We start from the raw sequence: 20,829 nt of genomic DNA, 5'->3' as shown, positions 1-20,829 counted from the left end.
AAAATAAAAATAATTTATTTACATATAATACAATTTATACATTAGAAGTAAAAACGGCTTGCTTACGAATTATGATAGTAGACGAATAAATAAAGTTTTATTATATATGTCATTCGAATTAATTTGTAAAGTCTCGTGAAGATTAAAGTTTGTTCAAATGAGATATACTCAGCGGCACTAAATGTAGTCCACTACATACCAAATTGCCTATTACTGCATATATTTCAGAGCCAGATTTTTTGGGCACGTATTTGAATATTGAAATTTAAAATATCCAAAGTTAAAACGTCGACGGTCAAAATATCGAAAATCAAAATATAGAATAATCTAAATATCTACTACCATTATATCGACGTCGGGAATTCCTTATTCGTATCAGTAATCGACTATTGTATCCTTCGATATTATAGACATTCGATATTTAGAATTTCGACCTTATGATCGTTCGACATTCTGATTTTCGATATTTTGACCGTCGACGTTTTAGCCTTAGATATTTGAAATTTCGATATTCAAATACGTGCCCGATTTTATGCCGGTCAGTAGGTATAATAATATTAAATAGTAAAATATATGTAATGGTGGACTAATACTACATCTACCCTTATCCAAGCTTTCGGGAATTAAGGATGAAACTATCGGGCTTGTCGGCAATAAGTTTTATCTAGCCCATGTAGCGCCCATGTGCAACGGTGTCATAACAGTGCCTCCAGTGAAAAAGGGAATAACTCAAAAGCGCTACTTTTCAGTGTAGAGTCAAAAAACTTTTTCGTCGTTTTTGGGTCTTTACTTTTTTTTTATGTTTTCAGGCGTTTGGTATGGTTACAGCATTTGGTAAATGGGTGTTGTTTTAACATTTAGTTATTTTATACATAATTTTTCAATTTTTTTTTTAGTTATGTTACCCTAGTTAGTTATGCCTAAGTATTATTTAAATATGTCAACGTTCTTACGGAACAATACAAGTTTTCTTTTTGTAAAAAAATAAATAACTGCAGACGTGTCTTTAGGTTGGATGTTTTTTGAGTTAAAATCACTACCTTTACACTGATAAAAAATTGCAGATAAGTAGAAATATGCCTATAGAAACGGTGAGTTATGCCCATAGCGTAATCGAAAAAACTGGGTGAGGGGATAGCTAGAGATATGTCCTTTTGTCACAATACAAGTACAAACACGCTGAATCTAATGGTGTGATAAAAACATAAGGGCATAACTCGTCTTATCCCTCTTTTCACTGGAGGCACTGTAATACGGGCGCAGGTTATTGAAAGTGCCGCAGCCGGCGCCCCTAATACCGTTGCACCATAGATAATGCCGCCTCTGAACCTGGGTTCAGTCTGAGTACAAAACAATAACTCTTTATTGAACACAAACACATAGTAAGCAGTAGGTACAGAAAACACAGGTATATAGAGTCGTTTACCTACCTTTACTTGCCCGAATTTCATTTGCCCGAATTTCACTTGCCATGTACCAACGTTTGCCATAAAATATATGGAACCGTGCTGTTTTCAGTATTTTTTTAAATGTCATCATATAGAATGCAGTAGGTTAGGTTAGGTTAGTTTAATATCAACTCCGAAGAAATTACTATTTCAGTAATAAATTACCTACTTTACGGCAAATGAAAATTCTAGAAAACGATACATTCGGCCATATAAAATTCGGGCAAACGATAGAGAACCGTTTGTAAATACTAAACCTGAAAATAAAGTAAAACTTATTATAAACGTTCCATCTCCCATAAAATATAAATTACTAAAATTAACTGAAAATTGGACTTTCCTGTGATTTTGGACTTCTACAACCTTTAAACATGCATTATATAAGTTAAATAGATTAAGTTAAAATACATTTTAGAAGGCAACCTCAAATGACGTTAGGTAACCTTGTAGGTACTTATTTAGATAAAATATCATAATTTAAATTATTTCGCGTTAACGTTGTATTTTATTTAGAAATATAAAAATGAATATTTTTCTTGTGCGTTATGAAATAAAGATTTCAAGAAGTTTATTTTTTATTTACTAAAAATCCCCAAACATACTAGACCCCTATTTCCGAAACGTGATAAGCGACAGGTGACATTGACAAATAATTGATTGAGTGATTGCATGTTACAGCCAATATGTGTCGCACAGACGAAGCTGGCACGGTTTTCGTTCAATTGTAGTTCATTGATACTGAAAACTCGCTTCTTTCACAGATTTTTTCTCTATAACATGAAAATGAATGAATGACAGAAAACCAGAATGGTGTACTGAAGACGCCAGAATGAGCTTATATGGAAAACGTGCGAGTGCTCGTCACATAGTAGACAATAGTTGGCATCTTCAATCTGATGTTATTAGCAATAGAGATGACAGCAGAGGGCCTACTCCGAAGTTCGAAAATCGAAGTTCGTATCGTATCGTCCCTCTCGCTCTCGTATTAAATAGTATAAGCGATTTTTCTTGCGATACGACTCAATACCGCACGGCAATTACTTTCTGCCCACCTGTTGTTTTCCAGCAGTAATTGTGTCCCTTCACCTACGAGTTAATATGTCACGTCGTCTGTGACATTGTCAAATTGGAACTCTGACGCATGGCAACAAATAAACATTTTGCGTGACGTAATGATGTTTTTTGTTTTAGTCGTTGTATATATCTGTGTAGGTGCAGTCGTGCAATAGTACATTGTGTCTTAAGGGCGGTAAATAAGGAATTACGAACGAGAGTCTATTAGAAGCCCAAAGTCGAAGACTGAGGGCTTTAATGAGTCGATGTTCGTAATTCTAGTACCGCCCGTGCGACATACAACGTTTTTCATCACATTTGCGAGTAAAATTTTATATTTCTAAAAGAAAAAATATAATTCTTCCTAATATTGGCGATACCTTAGGCTGCGCTCTTGGCAGCGCCGCCCTCCCCCTCCCTCAGCATGTGCCTGAGCCGCGTGTGCATGTGGTCCTGCTGCTACGCTATGCGCAGCACCATCAGTACAGGGACGGACTCATTTACCGACCTTGGGCTTCATGACAAGAAAATTTGTACGCGCAATGACTCATTTACCGACCACGGGTTTCATGACAAGTACATTAAGGTCGAGGGTTTTATTGGGGGGGTTGCAACTAAGGTAGCCTGCATGTTACGACACTGTTTACGAGCAAGTGTGATGAAAAATAATTATGGAATGCATCCTTTAATTTGATTGTGAAGTATTGAACGCAGCGTATGATGCAACGTCAGCTTCTTGTTACAGTTGACAGCCGTAGGGCTGTGTAATTGAATTACAGGTGAATGTCGATAGTTGGTTGGTTGGTTTGTATTGTATGTCATAATAATGCAAAAGCGTGTAAAACTATATTTCCCATAAATCACCAATTAAATAAATAAATAACTATCATGGGGCACTTGACACCAATTAACCTAGTCCCAATCTAAGCAAAGCTTGTACTATGGATAATAGGCAACGGATAAACATACTTGTATAGATAAATATAATTATACTTGATTACATATTAAACATCCAAGACTCGAGAGAACAAACATTCGAATTATTTATACAAATATCTGCCCCAGCCGGGAGTCGAACTCGGGACCTCAAGCTTCGTAGTAGGGTTCTCTAACCACTTGGTCATCCGGTCGTCTCAATACCATATTTTTATACAAATAGATAGATAGATAGATATAATCTTTATTCTTCGAAATAAAGACATGACTTAGTAGCTAAAGAGTAATAAAACTAACAATTAAATAAAAACATAAATTAAATAACGATTAAACAGATCAGACACATAAATGAGAAGCCATGTGATGCACTGAAGAACAGGCAGGAAATAAATTATACTTTGTACTTATAAATTAAACCTCATTTTATTTTTATTTTACGAAACTAGAGTTTTAAAACCATGCACGTAACGGCCGTGTCTGACTGAACTGAACAAAATATCGATATTGAATTTTCGAAGCTTCCGACATTAGGTACATCACTAGCACTAGTAGTGTCAATGTCAAAGTCAAATTCTTTACCGCAGGCAGTTGCTCGCTGCTGTGTCGTAGAAATGCATATAATAAATGAAATACGTAGTGTCTATCATTTTTAACAACACAAACGCCTACACGACACCGTATTTTTTTAAATATATATAGAAATTATTTATGCCGCGCGTGTTTTCTCTAAGTATTACTAAATTAGGTTAGGTGCGTCGGTGTCAGTTACAAAAATGACTTTTCCCGAAGGAAATGGGCTTGTTGGCCACGAGAATATGCAGCCAAGAGCAGAGCAGAACTATGGGGTGAAGCAGGCGTATGAAAATGGTAAGTTTTTCACACATTTTATTCACAAAATCACTTAGACTAATGCGGTCCTATGTGATGAATTTTTCAAGGTTTTTGTCATTAAAGCTTGCTATTCTGTCATGCCAACATGTAAATGAAGCCGGCGGCGCTTTGTATAGCTGTACAATTTATTTTCCTTTGGTAACATTTCAACTGAACTTGTAAGATGTGCAAACAATAGTGTCTCATCCTCGAAAATTCCAACCTTTTAAGATGCCACATTGTCTAACTCGCGGGCCCTCGCTATCGGCTACACAGTCTCTTTCTATCTGTATCCTGTACTGTTTGATGGAATGAAGTGGTGGAAATAATTGTGATTATTGTGTGTTAAACACCATCTGGTTTCTGCAATGGGTAAGTAATACGAGACATAAGAACTTATTATACTATATTCATAATATAGATGCTCACTTTATATAAACTCGTTTAGTATAACATTCACTGGATAATTATATCCAGTTCATTAGAATGAAAAAGACCTTAGGACCTGATAGTCCGCCTAAAGCAAAGGGGGTCTCATATATAACTTTAAGGGGCTGTTTCACCATCCATTGATTAGAGTTAACCAACGGTTAAATGTGATGCCGTCACACCCAACCACCAGTTAACACTAATCAATGGATGGTGTAACAGCCCCTAACACTCTAACCTAACCTAACCTATGTAGTCCCTTTTGCTTTAGTCCAACTGACCAGACGATTGTGGGATTGTGAAGTCAAAGTGAATTTTAGCTGGTTTTTTCATACTGTGATATGTTATAATAATGTCAAAGTCAAAGTCAAAGTCAAAATATCTTTATTCAATTTAGGCTATAACAAGCACTTATGAATGTCAAAAAAAATCTACCACCGGTTCGGAAAAACCTCTGTTGAGAAGAATCCGGCAAGAAACTCAACGAGGTATATATTTTTTTTAAAACAGATTTACAATATTATTAAATGATATGTATACATCACCAGTATTTAACACAACTGTATTTTTAACACAGTAGGTTCGCTATTTGAAGGGATTGCTAATGCGGATCGGAATTATTTCCAAATATCCCTGTCCATGATATAATCATTAACTTTATAAATAAAATGGTTTCCAGCTCTACAAGTAAATTTTGACCAATCCTTACTACAATTATCGTTGTTGATACTGCAATACCGCGTAAATAGCTTTTTCATCACACTTGCTAGTAAACAGTGTCAAAACATGCAGGCTACCTTGATTGCAACCCCCCAAATAAAACCCTCGACCGTAATGTACTTGTCATGAAACCCGTGGTCGGTAAATGAGTCGTTGCGCGTACAAATTTTGTTGTCATGAGTCATGAAGCCCGTGGTCGGTAAATGAGTCCGTCCCTGTACTGATGGCGCTGCGCATGGCGTAGCAGCAGGACCACATGCACACGCGGCTCAGGCACATGCTGAGGGAGGGGGCGGGGGAGGGCGGCGCTGCCAAGAGCGCAGCCTAAGGTATCGCCAATATTTGGAACAATTATATTTTTTCTTTTAGAAATATAAAATTTTACTCGCAAATGTGATGAAAAACATTGTATGTCGCACGGGCGGTACTAGAATTACGAACATCGACTCATTAAATAGACTCATCTAATAGACTCTCGTTCGTAATTCCTTATTTACCGCCCTTAAGACACAATGTACAGTCACGTCTAAAAGTATGTATACACAAAAAAATTTGAAAAATATGTAGCCACACATTTTCATCATAAATATGTATCTATTACTGACACCAAAAAATTGTATTCATTAAACTGTTTCAGTATTATGTAATCACAAAATGCTTCAGAAAGTTGCATACTTAAATAAATTCCATTTAAATGTATCCACCTCGTAGGCAAAAATAAGTATACATGAATGGGTTCCATATACATATAACCACACCAATTTGGCAAATATTTGTATACGCGTTTGATTCATAAATATGTATCCAGACTGCAACAACAAACCTTGTCTGACTGGCATAGAATCGTAAGTTGTATATTTAACTGATTTGACAATTCACGAAAACAGTGCGGACTTGTCACTGCATACGTCTATCTCACGATTATTCTATGACGCACTTGACAGTCCTTAGATTGAATTGACTTGTAAATATTGAGTATTTCAGTTTAGGGTCATTCTCAGAAAGGTGCACTAAGCATTTTTTTTGTTTTTATTTTAATTATATTGTTAATTGTTAGTGGTAGAGCCGCACTGTAGCCAGTTCTTGGTTTGCAGTACGAATGGGCGGGCTCGACCGGGGTAGTACCACACTCTCACAGAATATCGACGTGAAGCAGGAGCTGGCTAGTCCTGCTACTGTGTTTCGTACGATGAGTGAGAGATCTATAATTAAAATTACAATGATTAAAGATTGCAAATTATAGATGCTTCAGTGGATCTGTCCTCAGTGGATGACCCGAACAACTTGATCGCTTTGGCTTAGTCGATATTAATGACCACTCTGGACGTTTCCAAGTATTTGGTGATCTTGATGGTGTATAAAAAATTAAATATATCCATACCAAATTTCATCCAGCTCACTCCAGTCAGTTCATCCCCCATTTTCTCCCCTTAAGGGTTGCTTTTGGAGATAAAAACTAAGTACCCTATGTTCAGCCCCTTGACAGTCGAAACCAGTCGGTTTCGACGTGATACCGGAACAGACAGAGTTACTTTCAATTCATCACTCCATAGTATAAAACAAAGTCGCTTTTTTTGTCTGTACGCTTAGATCTTTCAAACTACGCAACGGATTTTGATGCGGTTTTCACAAATAAATAGTGTGATTCACGGTGTCTATGTATACCGTAACCGTGTTGTGCCGGAACGGGTCACCAGTATATAATATTATTTTAATGGAGTATGGATTCGTAGTATGTATGTCCCTGCCCGCATGCAGGTTACGAAAGAGACAGACATGTAATCTTAACAAAACAGTAATTCTTCAAAATGAATCAAAATATCAAATCGTGTTTACATATTTATGAATCAAACGGCGTATACAAATATTTGCCAAATTGGTGTGGTTATATGTATATGGAACCCATTCATGTATACTTATTTTTGCCTACGAGGTGGATACATTTAAATGGAATTTATTTAAGTATGCAACTTTCTGAAGCATTTTGTGATTACATAATACTGAAAAAGTTTAATGAATACAATTTTTTGGTGTCAGTAATAGATAAATATTTTTGATACAATGTATGACTACATATTTATGCAACCTTGTTTTTGTATACATATTTTTAGACGTGACTGTACTATACCATAAGGTATAATTTTCACTGTCAAACAGTACAAACATTGTACTGTCAGATGACAGTCAAAATTGTACTTTATGGAAAATGCTAGTTACGCGCTATTGCAGTAGCAACAATGATATGTGAAAGCATGTCTGGCTGTTAGTTACCTCTTCACCCTTAAACTGCTTAACTAATTTATATAAAATTGTGGTATGAACATAATTTGAGACCCTGGGACGAACACGGGATAGTTTTTATCTCAGAAAATTGCAAAGTTCTCAGGGGATAGCGATAAACAAGTTTTTCAAAGGAGGAGTCTAGTGCAAAAGCTAGTATTTGATACGTAAAAAATCAAAACAAAACAGGTTTGAATGCATGTCATATATTTCTTAAAAATTAATTAATTTATGGCTTAGTTCAGCTCCTAGTGATATTCACCACCTCGGCATCAGACCTACAAAAAATGTTGGAAGAAAGCAAGTAGAGAGGTTGGCCTCACAATGAACATCCAAAAAACTAAAGCAATGACAAACAGCGACTCACAGGCAGCAATTGAAGTTAACAAAAGTATAATAAAATTTGAATCAGAATACCTGTACTTAGGGCAAATTATCTCTACCCAAGATTTGACAGGCAAAGAAATTGATAGAAGGTTAGGTAATGCATGGAAAACTTACTGGTCATTCAAAGAAATCATCAAAAACAAGAAAACCAGCATAAAGATTAAACGTAAACTTTTTAATGTATGTATACTACCAATAATCACCTATGGCTGTCAAACTTGGGCACTAACAAAAGCACATTTAAAAAAACTGGAAATTGGCCAAAGATATATATAAGAATATAAGATATATAAAAAGCCGTGGTGGCAAAGAAGCCGTGGTGGCATAGTGGTTTGACCTATCGCCTCTCAAGCTGAGGGTTGTGGGTTCAATCAAACCCTGGCTCGCACCTCTGAGTTTTTCGAAATTCATGTGCGGAATTACATTTGAAATTTACCACGAGCTTTGCGGTGAAGGAAAACATCGTGAGGAAACCTGGACAAACCTCCGAAGCAATTCAATGGTGTGTGTGAAGTTCCCAATCCGCACTGGGCCCGCGTGGGAACTATGGCTCAAGCCCTCTTGTTCTGAGAGGAGGCCTGTGCCCAGCAGTGGAACGTATATAGGCTGGGATGATGATGATTATTATTAAACTGCTGGCAAACGAGCAGGCGGGTCACCTAATGGCAAGTGATCACCGCCGCCCATGGACACCTGCAGCATTATTAGGACTGCGGGTGCGTTGCCGACCTTGCAATAGGCGATACATTCGCCTTTTGAAGGTACCCAAATCATAGCTAGATGGAAAAACCCCAGCAGCTAGTCCATTCCATATTTTACACGTGCGAAGTAGAAAGGAACGTTTAAACCGCACAGTGGAAGAGCACCAATCATCGAACCTAGTATATTGAAAATACTAACTGAGACATGGATGCACTGAAAAACCAGAAAAAGAGACCAGCGCTGGGAATCGCACCCAGGTCCTCAGCAATCCGTGCTGCGTGCTATAACCCCTACACCACTGCTGGACAGGAATCTAGACACGATTTTTTCCAATGCATACATATCTCAGGTTGCTTATTTCTACTATGCTACTTAAGTAGCAGCACTAGCGACATCTATGTTTCGTCGAGAGACGTTTTCGATATGGATACCCGTAAAAGTAACAAAATTTGGAGTTGAAATAAAAAATACGAAAAGACTCCAAAAAACCAATCAGAACCTAGTATAACTTAGATAAGTAAGTACCTATCGTTTGCTGATGAAATCGGTGTCGAATAAATGTCTACTCATAAAACTAGTTCTAGTAAGAACTAGTAGCGTCAGCGATACTCAGAAGTGATATTTGAGGTTTGTCTATTTTAGTCTAATACTAAAATTTTATTACTTGTCAGTTACGTCTGTTTCGTTAGCCTTGTTTTCACGGTGCAAAATTAATCTGAAAAGAAATCATAATTAATTTATCCAATGTCTCTTTCCTGCACGTATTTCACTAGTTTTTTAGGGTTCCGTACCTCGAAAGGAAAAAACGGAACCCTTATAGGATCACTTTGTTGTCCGTCCGTCCGTCCATCTGTCGAGACCCTTTTTCTTAGGAATGCGTGGAGGTATCAAGCTGAAATTTATATCAAATACTCAGGTCTACTGTCCCTTGGAGCTGTGAAAAAATCAAACTTCTAAGCCAACGCAATCAAAAGATACAGCCGTTTATGCCGCAAATTTCCGCAAATTTTCGAAACTCGCAAGGGAATCAAAACCTACAGGGTACTTTCCGTGAACTCAGAATCTTGAAATTTGGTACGAAGCAACGTCTTATAGCACAGATAAAGGAAAAATTGCAAAAAACCGTAAATTTTTAGTTACATCGTATAATAAAAATATTTATACGGAACCCTCGGTGCGCGAGTCCGACTCGCACTTGGCCGCTTTTTTTTTCTTCTTTTGTAACTGCCGGGACAAAGTATGAGTGAAAGGAAATGATGATGATTTTTTTACGGGAAAGTGAAAAATGAGGGTTAAAAATTGAGTGCATCAGACAGACGCAGACAGTAGAGTTCTTCAAAAATATAAAGAATACGTGGAGTTTTGAGGAAAACTTGTCTCGTTATTTTTATTCGTAGGTATAGGTAGTGCCACGAGAGTTGAAGTGAATGATTACACACACAGCTACAAAAAGAACTGATTGCACAAAAGGAGAATGATTGAATGAATGAGTAAATGTCAAATCCTGCTGTCATTACACGACATGGTGTAGCTGTGTGTGTTATCAATCATTCACTTCAACTCTCATGGCAGTACCTTACCTATACCCCCGTGCGTGAAAAGCCGGGGCCAGCAGCTAGTTTAGAAAAAAATCAGTGCAAAGTTAAAAGCAATTCGTCATAAGAGAAGAAAATTCAGATCTATTGTCAAGAAGACTATCTAAGGCGTATTATAAAGTTAATGATTATATCATGGACAGGGATATTTGGAAATAATTCCGATCCGCATTAGCGATCCCTTCAAAAAGAGAACCTACTGTGTTAAAAATAAAGTTGTGTTAAATACTTGTGATGTATACATATCATTTAATAATATTGTAAATCTGTTTAAAAAAAATATACCTCGTTGAGTTTCTTGCCGGATTCTTCTCAAAAGAGGTTTTTCCGAACCGGTGGTAGATTTTTTTTGACATTCATAAGTGCTTGTTATAGCCTAAATTGAATAAAGATATTTTGACTTTGACTTTGAAGAATATTGTGGCAAAATTTCTTAAAAAAATACGTAAAGTTTGACCTAAAGTGGCAATCAAAGAAGCCAATGTTCAAAAGTACCTAATGAAAAGCCGTTGATTTAATAAACTAGCAGCATTGCAACAGTCTGCGAGACCAATTGTGGCTGCGTGGTCGTTCGGGCGATGGGTTTGATTAGTAAGTGATGTGTTTGTGCTTTATAGAAATGTTTTATTTCGGGGCACAGTGATTGCTTGTACAAGATGGTTACTTCTTCGACAGTATTACTTTGTGATTCTCATAGGCTGCGAAGTGGATACTCGCGGGCCGCGGCAGTGCGACAGGCCACCGTCTGCATGCGTCTTCTCTACTTACTCACACGAGCCGTTGTTGCCCAGGGTACCCCAGGCAGGCCCAGGGGTTGTTCTTTCCAACCCATAGAAAGGAGTTCTAACGCCTGAGTACCTACTTGGGGAGATTTCTGACGTCACACCTCATGCTATGAACGCCCTATCTAATACCTTTAATTAAACAAGCAATTATATATAATATATATATTTCGGGGATAAAAAATCGATCTAGATCGGTCTTATCATTGGGAAAATGCTCGGTACCGAGTTTTAGCCCGAGCGGAGCTCGGTCGCCCAGGTACTAGACATATAAACGACCACAACTGCAACCCTAAAGTCTTTTACACACTGCGTTTTTCTTTTTTCAGAGCAGCCGTATGAGTCGCGGCGTATCGCCTTTTTTTTGAGACAAACGTGCGTCGACGGCGCGTTAACAAAAGCCTTATATATGCCAGGATTTTCTAGATAAAAACAGGTCTATTTAATTTATCTGACTTTTAATCTACTGTTCCAACAGGCGGCATCAAAGCCGGGGCAGACCGGGCGTTTCGCCTCGCCTACGGGGTCTTATCCCGGAGGAAGGCAGCGGAGGAAGGTGCGGCCAGGCTCGCCAGGGTCCTGACGGCTTTGGACCTGACAGCCTTGGGGGTCGGGAGCACCCTCGGGGTCGGAGTCTACGTGCTGGCTGGAGACGTGGCCAAGAACTACGCGGGGCCGGCTGTGATACTGTCGTTTCTGCTCGCTGCCGTGGCTAGTGTTTTTGCTGGTAAGTATCATGCTTCTGAAGCCTTTTCAACCTGATTCTATTCTACGTACGTGCTAGTGGAACTGCCACCTACATCAAATTGGGGCTCTGCAGAAAACCAGTGGTCAGCGCCTGCTCTTGCCCTTGATCAAGGTAGAGCGTGATTGTCTACACCGCCATTACGCGCTTCAAAACGGCCATCTTAACTTTATGACACTGGGAAATGGCGCCTCTTGGCATCTGGCGCCTGGAGCGATCACTCCTCTTGCTCTACCCCAGGGCGAACGCTGCCAGTGTTGAGTGAAGACCCTTTTTAACCTCCGACGCAAAAATAGGGGTGTTATAAGTTTAACCGCTATGTGTGTCTGTCTGGCGCCGTAGATCTTAAAAGGGTGGACCGATTTGAATGCGGGTTTTTTTACTCGAAAACAGGTTTTCTAGCAATGGTTCTTAGACATGTTTCATCAAAATCGGTTCAGGCGTTTTTGAGATGTTGAACTTTGAAGTGACAAAGTCGGGGGTTTTCCAACTTTTTGTTAGTTAGGTTATTTGGTGACATTTGGTGTCACCACCATAATGATACTCTATGGCCACTCTTATTTCAATTGGTGCTTTGGAGGCCTTGATGAATTCAGTTAAAGCTCGAAGTTTCCGCAAATGCTCCACGCGAGCAGAGACGTAGGTAAAACTATTAAAAAATAAAGCCAGATCAAAATGATGACTAAATAACCTACTTCTCGAAAAAAAAACTTCTCACGTATATTCATCGCTTCTTGTTTGTAAACGGGTATCGGGTATCGGCTTTGAAAACAGCTGTGCTAACAGTTTGCGGTGCTTCGTAATTGCATAATTTCCAATCAGAGCTGTCAACAGAAATTGTGGTCTAGAAAAGTTCGTTTCCAGCAATCCATTTTCTATCTCGTCTGTGCTAGAACGTGGCTGTTCGGTTCAGTTTTTATCGCAGCTGACTTTCGCTATTATTGTGTGGTTGTTTTGTATTAGTTTTTATTACTGCGGCTAATGTTGAGTAGTTTTATTTAGTGATGGAACATTTGGTTTCGGATTCGACTAGTTGCGGCACAAAATCTACCGAAACTTTAGGGCAACTCCTAAATTCGAAGTTCGTATTGTATCGTCCCTTACACAATCCTATTAAATACTATCGTGAAAGGACGGCACGATATGAAGTTTGAAAATCTTATTTTTTTTATATATAGACAGACGTCAGCAACCATCTAAAAGTGTGGGGGCACACTGCGTATATTTTGCTTATGAGAGGGGCTTTGCTCACAGGATATTCATAGATATATACAGAAAAAATTGTACGAAATCCTCGGTGAGCTCGTACGGATACAGTAAATTAGTTTTTCATCACACTTGCTCGTACCTAAACAGTGTCGTAACATGCAGGCTACCTTGGTTGCAACCCCCCAAATAAAACCCTCGACCTTAATGTGCTTGTCATGAAACCCGTGGTTGGTAAATGAGTCATTGCCTGTACTAATTTTCATGCCATGAAGCCCAAGGTCGGTAAATGAGTTTGTTACTGAATGGTGTGCTGCTGCTCCGTGCGCGCGCTGCACACGCACGCCATCATCAGCGGTATCGCCATTTTTTTTGAAATATTAGTTTTTTCTTACAAATATACAATTTTACTCGCAAATGTGATGAAAAACATTGTATGTCGCACGGGCGGTACTAGAATTACGAACATCGACTCATTAAATTCTATTCTAATAGACTCTCGTTCGTAATTCCTTATTTACCGCCCTTAAGACACAATGTACTATTACTTTTGTTTAAATGTATTCAGTTCGATGCTTTAATAAATGCTTTAATTTAAAGATGTTTAGTAAAATCGATCTACGCGCGGCTGTAGTTGCAGTTTGCAATCCACAGTTTTATCAAGATTTTTTATTTTGCGCGTTAAAAATGAAACTATGCAAAAAATTTAACGTAGCTACGTTGACGATGGTGTGTGTTGCTAACGATGTTTATGCGTTTGATTGATTTCTAGTTTCATATTGTATTTTTTAACTCGGACACTTTATAATTTTTTGCACGTATATTTTGTGTCACGTTGAGTAAGAAAAAGCTATCCTATCACAATCAATATCAATTAGTTTCAGTAGCACAGTCGTACATTTTCATTTTGACTTTTGAGACTAAATAATATAGTTTCATCACAGATATAGATTACACTAGATAACGCAAACACCAACCAGTATGAAAACCAACCGTGTCACTTTTTTATATCTTCTGTGACGTCTCAAGAGCGAATTAGCGATGTGAATTCCCAGATTTCCGCGCAAAATCTATTCAAATGCGTCGCCCGCCCGCACCGCGAGGCTCGAGTCAGTCACTAGTCATGATTATTCAGTTTGCGGCCAGTCTTTGTATGGGGCCAACCACGACGTTTGGTAGGGGTTCGGACACGCGAAGTAGATGCATTTGCGTAATCTAGTGTAATCTATATCTGTGAGTTTCATATTAATGGATATGAAAATGTCACTCATTTAATACAATAATTGATTGACACTTCGGGTGCCGGAAGGCGAAGCGTTGGCAGGCCTCCCACCAGGTGGACTGATGACATCGTGAGAGTTGCGGGAAACCGGTGGTTGCAGGTGGCGAGTTGTTGTTCATTGTGGCGTTCTAAGGGGGAGGCCTTTGTCCAGCAGTGGACGTCTTCCGGCTGATGATGATGATGATGACTTCGGGTGCGGTATTCCTTAAGATCCGACTTTTCTCGATGGAAAACGAGTATAATATCTGTAGTACGGTATACGAGTACTTGTCCTTTTGTGTAGTAAATAATAATATCATGGGACACTTGACACCAATTGACCTAGTCCCAAACTAAGCAAAGCTTGTACTATGGACACTAGGCAACGGATAAACATACTTATATAGATAAATACAATACTAAAATACATATTAAATTTTGCAGGTGGTAGGACCTTGTGCAAGGTCCTCCCGGATTGCTACCACCATCTTGCTCGCTAATCCTGCCGTGAAGCAGCAGTGCTTGCACTGTTGTGTTTCGGCGTGGAGAGTAAGACAGCCGGTGCAATTACTGGCACTTGAGGTATCCCATCTTAGGCCTCTAGGTTGGCAACGCATCTGCAATACCCCTGGTATTGCAGATGTTTATGGGCGGTGGTGATCTCTTACCATCAGGAGACCCACATGCTCGTTTGCCATCCAGTCGAATGAATAAAAAAAATTAAACATGTAAGATCCGAGAACAAACATTCGTATTATTCATACATAAGTCTGCCCCGGCCGGGAATCGAACCCGGGACCTCAAGCTTCGTAGCCAGGTTCTTCAGCCACTTGGCCATCCGGTCGTAAATAATTATCAGTATTCTTTGTGTGGTCTTATCTCTCAGTTGCACTCCTGGTCAAAGTGGAGTGTGGAGTGGAGTACTAAAGTAGATCGCATCGGGGAGAGATTTTGACCAGGTTCGATTCCCGGTTATGTACCTAGAGTTAAATCAAAAAATTTGAATGCCATTTTTATAAAATCTAAAATCGAAGCCATGGTTTCTAAGAACAGATTTCGCTATCTCTCATAGTTTCTGACATCTCCCTACTGATATTGATCCATTTGTATTGATCACCCTGTATTATACAAGTCTATTGATCGGAAGCGCAAATTAGTGAACAGTTTTTGAGATACAGTTTTGCGAAGGACAGACGGACGTATTCGTCATTCGTTTACTATTGTATAGCGACATTAATATAGATCCTTTTGTCAGCATTCGACGCAGAACTCTAAAAACCCCCAACTTTATCACTTCAAAGTTCAATGTCTCAAAAACGGCTGTAACGATTTTGATAAAACATGTCTAAGAACCATCGCTAGAAAACCTGCTTTCAATTAAAAAAACCGCATTCAAATCGGTCTACCCGTTTAAGAACTACGGTGCCACAGACAGACACACACACAGACACACATAGCGGTCAAGCTTATAACACCCCTCTTTTTTGCGTCGGGGGTTAAAAGCTAAAAATAAATACTTGGGGCTGTGAACTGAGCCCGGTTTCTCATTGTTCCTTGAAGCGTGCTTTAATGAGGGCTATCGCGAATGAATTCGCCGCTAGAGGCGCTAGTGTAGCGTGAGGTCTCCGAAATGTCAAATCTCATAGTTTTTGGGTGAGCTACGCGGGTTTATTTATAATTAGAATAACTTTGTAAATATTTTGCAATATCTGAAATTAATTATGGCAAATATGCGATCCGGGGCAATGAATGTCTGTGTTTTGAGACAGTTCTGTCTCTCGAAAACCTTTGTCCTGCCTTTTTTCCGAACAAAACGGGGACTATGCAACACTGTGGCATGCTCGATATTTTTATGGTACGGTTTTAAGGTGTATTAAATATAATTTTAATCTATACTTTGTTTTCACGCTCGTAATAACAGACTTTGAAAGCCATACTTAAAAACCTCACGCTACAGTGCGCCATCTAGTGAGACAAAAAACGATAGCCCTCATTGCACCAACTTTTTTTTTTCAGGGTTATGCTACGCCGAATTCGGCGCTCGCGTGCCGAAGGCCGGTTCGGCCTACGTCTACAGTTACGTGTGCGTCGGCGAATTCATAGCCTTCATTATCGGATGGAATCTCATTCTGGAGTATATTATTGGTAAGCAGGGAAAAGGTCGTGGGAGCCGTATGGCTTGACCGATGGCCTCCCACATGAAGGGTCATGGGTTCGGGCCCGCCGTCGCATCTGTGAGTTTTTGGGAATTTATATCCGAAACTAGTTATTGCCCGTGACACTGTCTGCAAATAATTAGGCAGTTTCCAGGTAGAATCTTTTTTATATCAAATAGCTGGCAAACGAGCATGCGGGCGCCCATGGACACCTACAACATTATTAGATCTAATGCCACAGATATAGATACATCTATCCATATCTGTGTCTAATACCTTTAAACGAGCAATCCTTTGTATATTGGGGATCTTGAAAACGGCTCGAACGATTTCGATGATGGTTTGTAGGGGTTTTTCGGGGATGAAAGATCGATCTAGCTTGGCCTTATCTTTGGGAAAACGCTGGTTATCGAGTTTTAGCAGCTCGGTCGCCCAGGTACTTTAATTTATGTGCGAAACTAGTTCTTGCCCGCGACTCTGTCTGCAAATAATTAGTTAGTTTCCTGGTAAAATAAATACTTTATTAAGGACTGTCTCACCACCCATTGATTGAAATTTTAATTGACGGATAAATTTAATCAATGGATTGCGAAACAAGGGGTTAGTCTGTTAGTTAGATTATCTGTACACTTGTATTTTATTCTTTATGATTGGTTTTTTGGAGTATTTTTGTATTTTTTATTTAAACTCCTTTGCCTATTGCAAATGTATTAAATGTAGTGTATTGTATGGTTGCTTAGTTGCGACATCTCTTGTCTGGGTGAGCGGTTAGTTCCGAAAGAGTGTGACGTCTGTCGACGAAACATAGATGTCGCTAGTGCTGCTGCTTAAGTAGCATAGTAGAAATAAGCAACCTGAGATATGTATGCATTGGAAAAATTAGTGTCTAGATTCCTGTCCAGCAGTGGTGTAGGGGTTAAAGCACGCAGCACGGATTGCTGAGGACCTGGGTTCGATTCCCAGTGCTGGTCTCTTTTTCTGGTTTTTCTGTGCATGTCTCAGTTTGTATTTTCGATTTTATTCTTTAGTCAGTCAAATAAATATGAGGCCTATGTCCAGCAGTGGACGTTCTACAGCTGATATATTATGATATTTTTTTCTTTCTTTCGCCAGGTGCTGCCTCAGTGGTTAAAGCTCTGAGCGAGTACCTGGATTCGTTGCTGGACAAGGCCATATCCACCAACCTGGAGGCAATAATGCCTCTGGACTCGCCGCACTTGGCTCGGTACCCGGATCTGTTCGCTTTCTCGGTCATCATGCTGTTTTCAGGTTAGTAAAAAGCCGTGGTGGCCTAGTGGTTTGACCTATCGCCTCTGAAGCATAGGATCGTGGGTTCAAAAACCCAGCTCTCGCAACTGAGTTTTTCCAAATTCATGTGCGAAATTACATTTGAAATTTACCACGAGCTTTACGGTAAAGGAAAGCATCGTGAGGAAACCTGCACAAACCTGCGAAGCAATTCGATGGCGTGTGCGAAGTTCACAATCCGCGCTGGGCCCGCGTGGGAACTAGGGCTCAAGCTCTCTCATTCTGAGAGAAGGCCTATGCCCAGCAGTGGGACTTATATAGGCTGGAATGATGATGATGAAAAAAAAAAAAATAAATTTATCACGGGAACTAAAAAAAAATCTTTGCTCACGCGCGACCTTATGATAGCTAAGTTTGTGCAAAATATAAAACGGTTGTTGTGGTTTGTTAGACTAACATCTGGTAGCATGGTGTACGGTTATGTTGCTCTGAAGTTGAGCTCTGGTTGAGTTCGAAACGCGTCGGTGTAGTGTGGTGGTGGTGATAGATTTGTGTGTGTTCTTACAGTGTGGAGGTGGAGGAACTGCATGAACACGCATATTTTGCATAAACTTAGCTATCATAAGGTCGCGGTAAAGGAAAACAACGTGAGCTAACTCACAAACTTGCAAAGCAATTTAATGGTATGTGCGAAGTTCCCAAACTGCACTGGGACCGCGTGGGAACTATGGTTCAAGCCCTCTCATTCCGAGAAGTGGGTTGTGCCCAGACGTGGAATGGATCATTCATTAGCTTTATTTAAATCGGTGTTATAGTATAACGTAACAGCGAACGCGTTTGCGTGTTTAATAGAGTTTGATTGTTTCATTGATTTGAACTCTACTACAAGAACGTTGTATACTCAAACTGAGAGTGTAATGACCTCTAGACTCTAAAGCTGGCTTTAGACTAGCAAGAGAGATCGTACAAGTTGCATTACATTCTTCTTCTTCTCTTTAAAAATATGGTTTTTCTATCCTAATTAATAGGACAATTTCGCCAGTGTCAAAGTATACTGTCTTTGAGAGGGACGTTGTACGGTGATTGTAGTTTTTGCAACTTGATAGCAATATTCCAGAAACCACGCGGAGACAACTTGCGCATTAAAAAATGTCAGACACGAGAGCAATATAGAATTTTGTGACCACTGTTCACTGTTAAGGTAAATCGCCGCATAAAACACTATCAAAATTATACTTCAACTAGCCAAAGAAACAGAAATAGCAAAATTAGATATTGTCTACATCCGCCATGTTCGAATGCTACAAATCGAATCTTGCATTACATTGCGAGGCCGTAAAGCCAACGAGTTTGTAGTGGTCAATCGAGCGCCGCAATGTAATGCAACTTGCACGATTTTTCTCGCAAGTCTAAACTCGGTTTAACAGCTCAGTTTTATAGGATTTTAAATTATTAGATGCAGCGGTTGAATTGAAATTCTGGGATTTTACAAAATTCCCGTGGTAATTACATTTGTTGACATTTCGCGAGTTTATCTTGATCCCGTGGGAATATTGAGATAAAAGAGAGAAGTATAACGTATATACTCGTATTATCCCAGATATGTCGATTAGCGTAAAGATGTAACGAACAAAAATTCCAGTGAGAATTCCCGAAAATTAAATCGTGTTTTTCATTGACGTTCAAAACAACCATGTCAAATTTAATGATTAAGCCCAGACACACATACATACACACACATCTTTTTCGTTTTCAGTGGGTCTCGCTTTTGGCGTGAAGGAGTCTACGAAGTTCAACAACTTCTGCACCGGAGTCAACTTGTGTGTGGTGTTGTTTGTCATCATCTCTGGATGCTTCAAAGGTGAACATTATAGTTCTTTACCAACAATAAATTGGGTAATGTTCTTAGTGAAATAGTTATTTGTGATACGAGGTTGGTAAGTAAGGTATTACAAATGAGTTGATAAACCCGAGCCGCAAGGCGAGGGTTTTCATCGTCACGAGTTTGTAAAACCTTGCCAACCCGTGTATATATCATACGACGTTTTTCAATACATTTGTGAGAAAATAGGCAATTAATAACACAAAATTGAAAAATAAAAACAAAACAACGCAAAGTTTTACAAAAATGGCGCGTCCGTAATGCGTAAGTTTTGTTTTTAATTAGGTTAACTAAAATTATCAGGCAAAGGTTCGATTCGACGCGTTCAGCCACTGCGATTTTGCGATTTGCGAAAGGTGCATTAAAATCTGAGGTAATTAAATTACAGTTTATAATAATTCCAATCAATTTTGCAAATTCATTAACTTAGTTTTGTATATTTATAAATTTTTCTACGTGCAAGTCGATATTTTTTATTTTTGTCATTTAAAACTCTGCTTGTAAACTTTTAAAATGGAGGATTAAAAAGTGTAAAATCGCACTAGTGCGGTAAAATGAACTTTCTATAACAGTGGACGATTTTCGCTTGACTACCATGATGAACACTTACGAGCTGTCAAAACGCGATTCCCTCATCCAGCATCAAGCTTTCCATCCGTACAAACTTTCGCACTTATAATATTAATGGGATTATGCGAGCGATTCAAACCCAAGTCCTCTCTCTCTGTCAGAGGCCTGTGGCCAGCAGTGGGACGAGGCTGGAGGCGATATCTTCACAGTATTCTTTTATCCCTATCTCACAGCGGACTCCAAGAACTGGCGTATACCAGCGTCGGAGGTCCCCAAGTCGGCCAGCAAGGACTTTGGCAGCGGGGGCTTCGCGCCGTACGGGCTCGCTGGCATCATCAAGGGGGCAGCCGTCTGCTTCTACGGGTTCATTGGTGAGGAAAGACCGCATTGCGACTGTCCATAAGGCCAGGCGCGCACTGCGATTGTTTGTCGTGCGGTAATTTTGTCGCAAAAATGTAACGTATGTGTTTATAAGTCAGTGCGCGCATATGCGATAAAAAATCGCAGCGATTTTAAAATTGTGTTTTGACCTTGTCCAGAAGGGGCGCAATACGCGCGA

At 39.3% G+C, this 20,829-nt stretch overlaps 1 protein-coding gene across 2 annotated transcripts in view; it reads left to right on the top strand.

The window, feature by feature from the left end:
• The first annotated feature begins 4,004 nt into the window (after nt 1-4,004).
• Nucleotides 4,005-20,829, top strand: part of LOC141437518 (cationic amino acid transporter 2) — a 29,833-nt gene continuing 13,008 nt past the window's right edge. Inside the window, exons 1-6 of one of the 2 annotated variants that reach the window (XM_074100957.1) lie at nt 4,005-4,304; nt 11,681-11,929; nt 16,431-16,559; nt 17,684-17,839; nt 19,575-19,679; nt 20,504-20,641. In XM_074100957.1, coding sequence (XP_073957058.1) covers nt 4,211-4,304; nt 11,681-11,929; nt 16,431-16,559; nt 17,684-17,839; nt 19,575-19,679; nt 20,504-20,641 — 871 coding nt within the window. In that variant the 5' untranslated portion in view covers nt 4,005-4,210. Of the gene's footprint in view, nt 4,305-10,805; nt 11,012-11,680; nt 11,930-16,430; nt 16,560-17,683; nt 17,840-19,574; nt 19,680-20,503; nt 20,642-20,829 lie in introns of those variants that run through there. The other variant, XM_074100958.1, reaches the window with a different exon arrangement.

The sequence above is a fragment of the Choristoneura fumiferana genome, chromosome 17 (assembly GCF_025370935.1).
Source record: "Choristoneura fumiferana chromosome 17, NRCan_CFum_1, whole genome shotgun sequence".
In the NCBI taxonomy this organism is placed as follows: domain Eukaryota; kingdom Metazoa; phylum Arthropoda; class Insecta; order Lepidoptera; family Tortricidae; genus Choristoneura; species Choristoneura fumiferana.
Note: the sequence above shows the minus strand (reverse complement) of the source record. Positions and strands in the feature narration are given on the sequence as shown.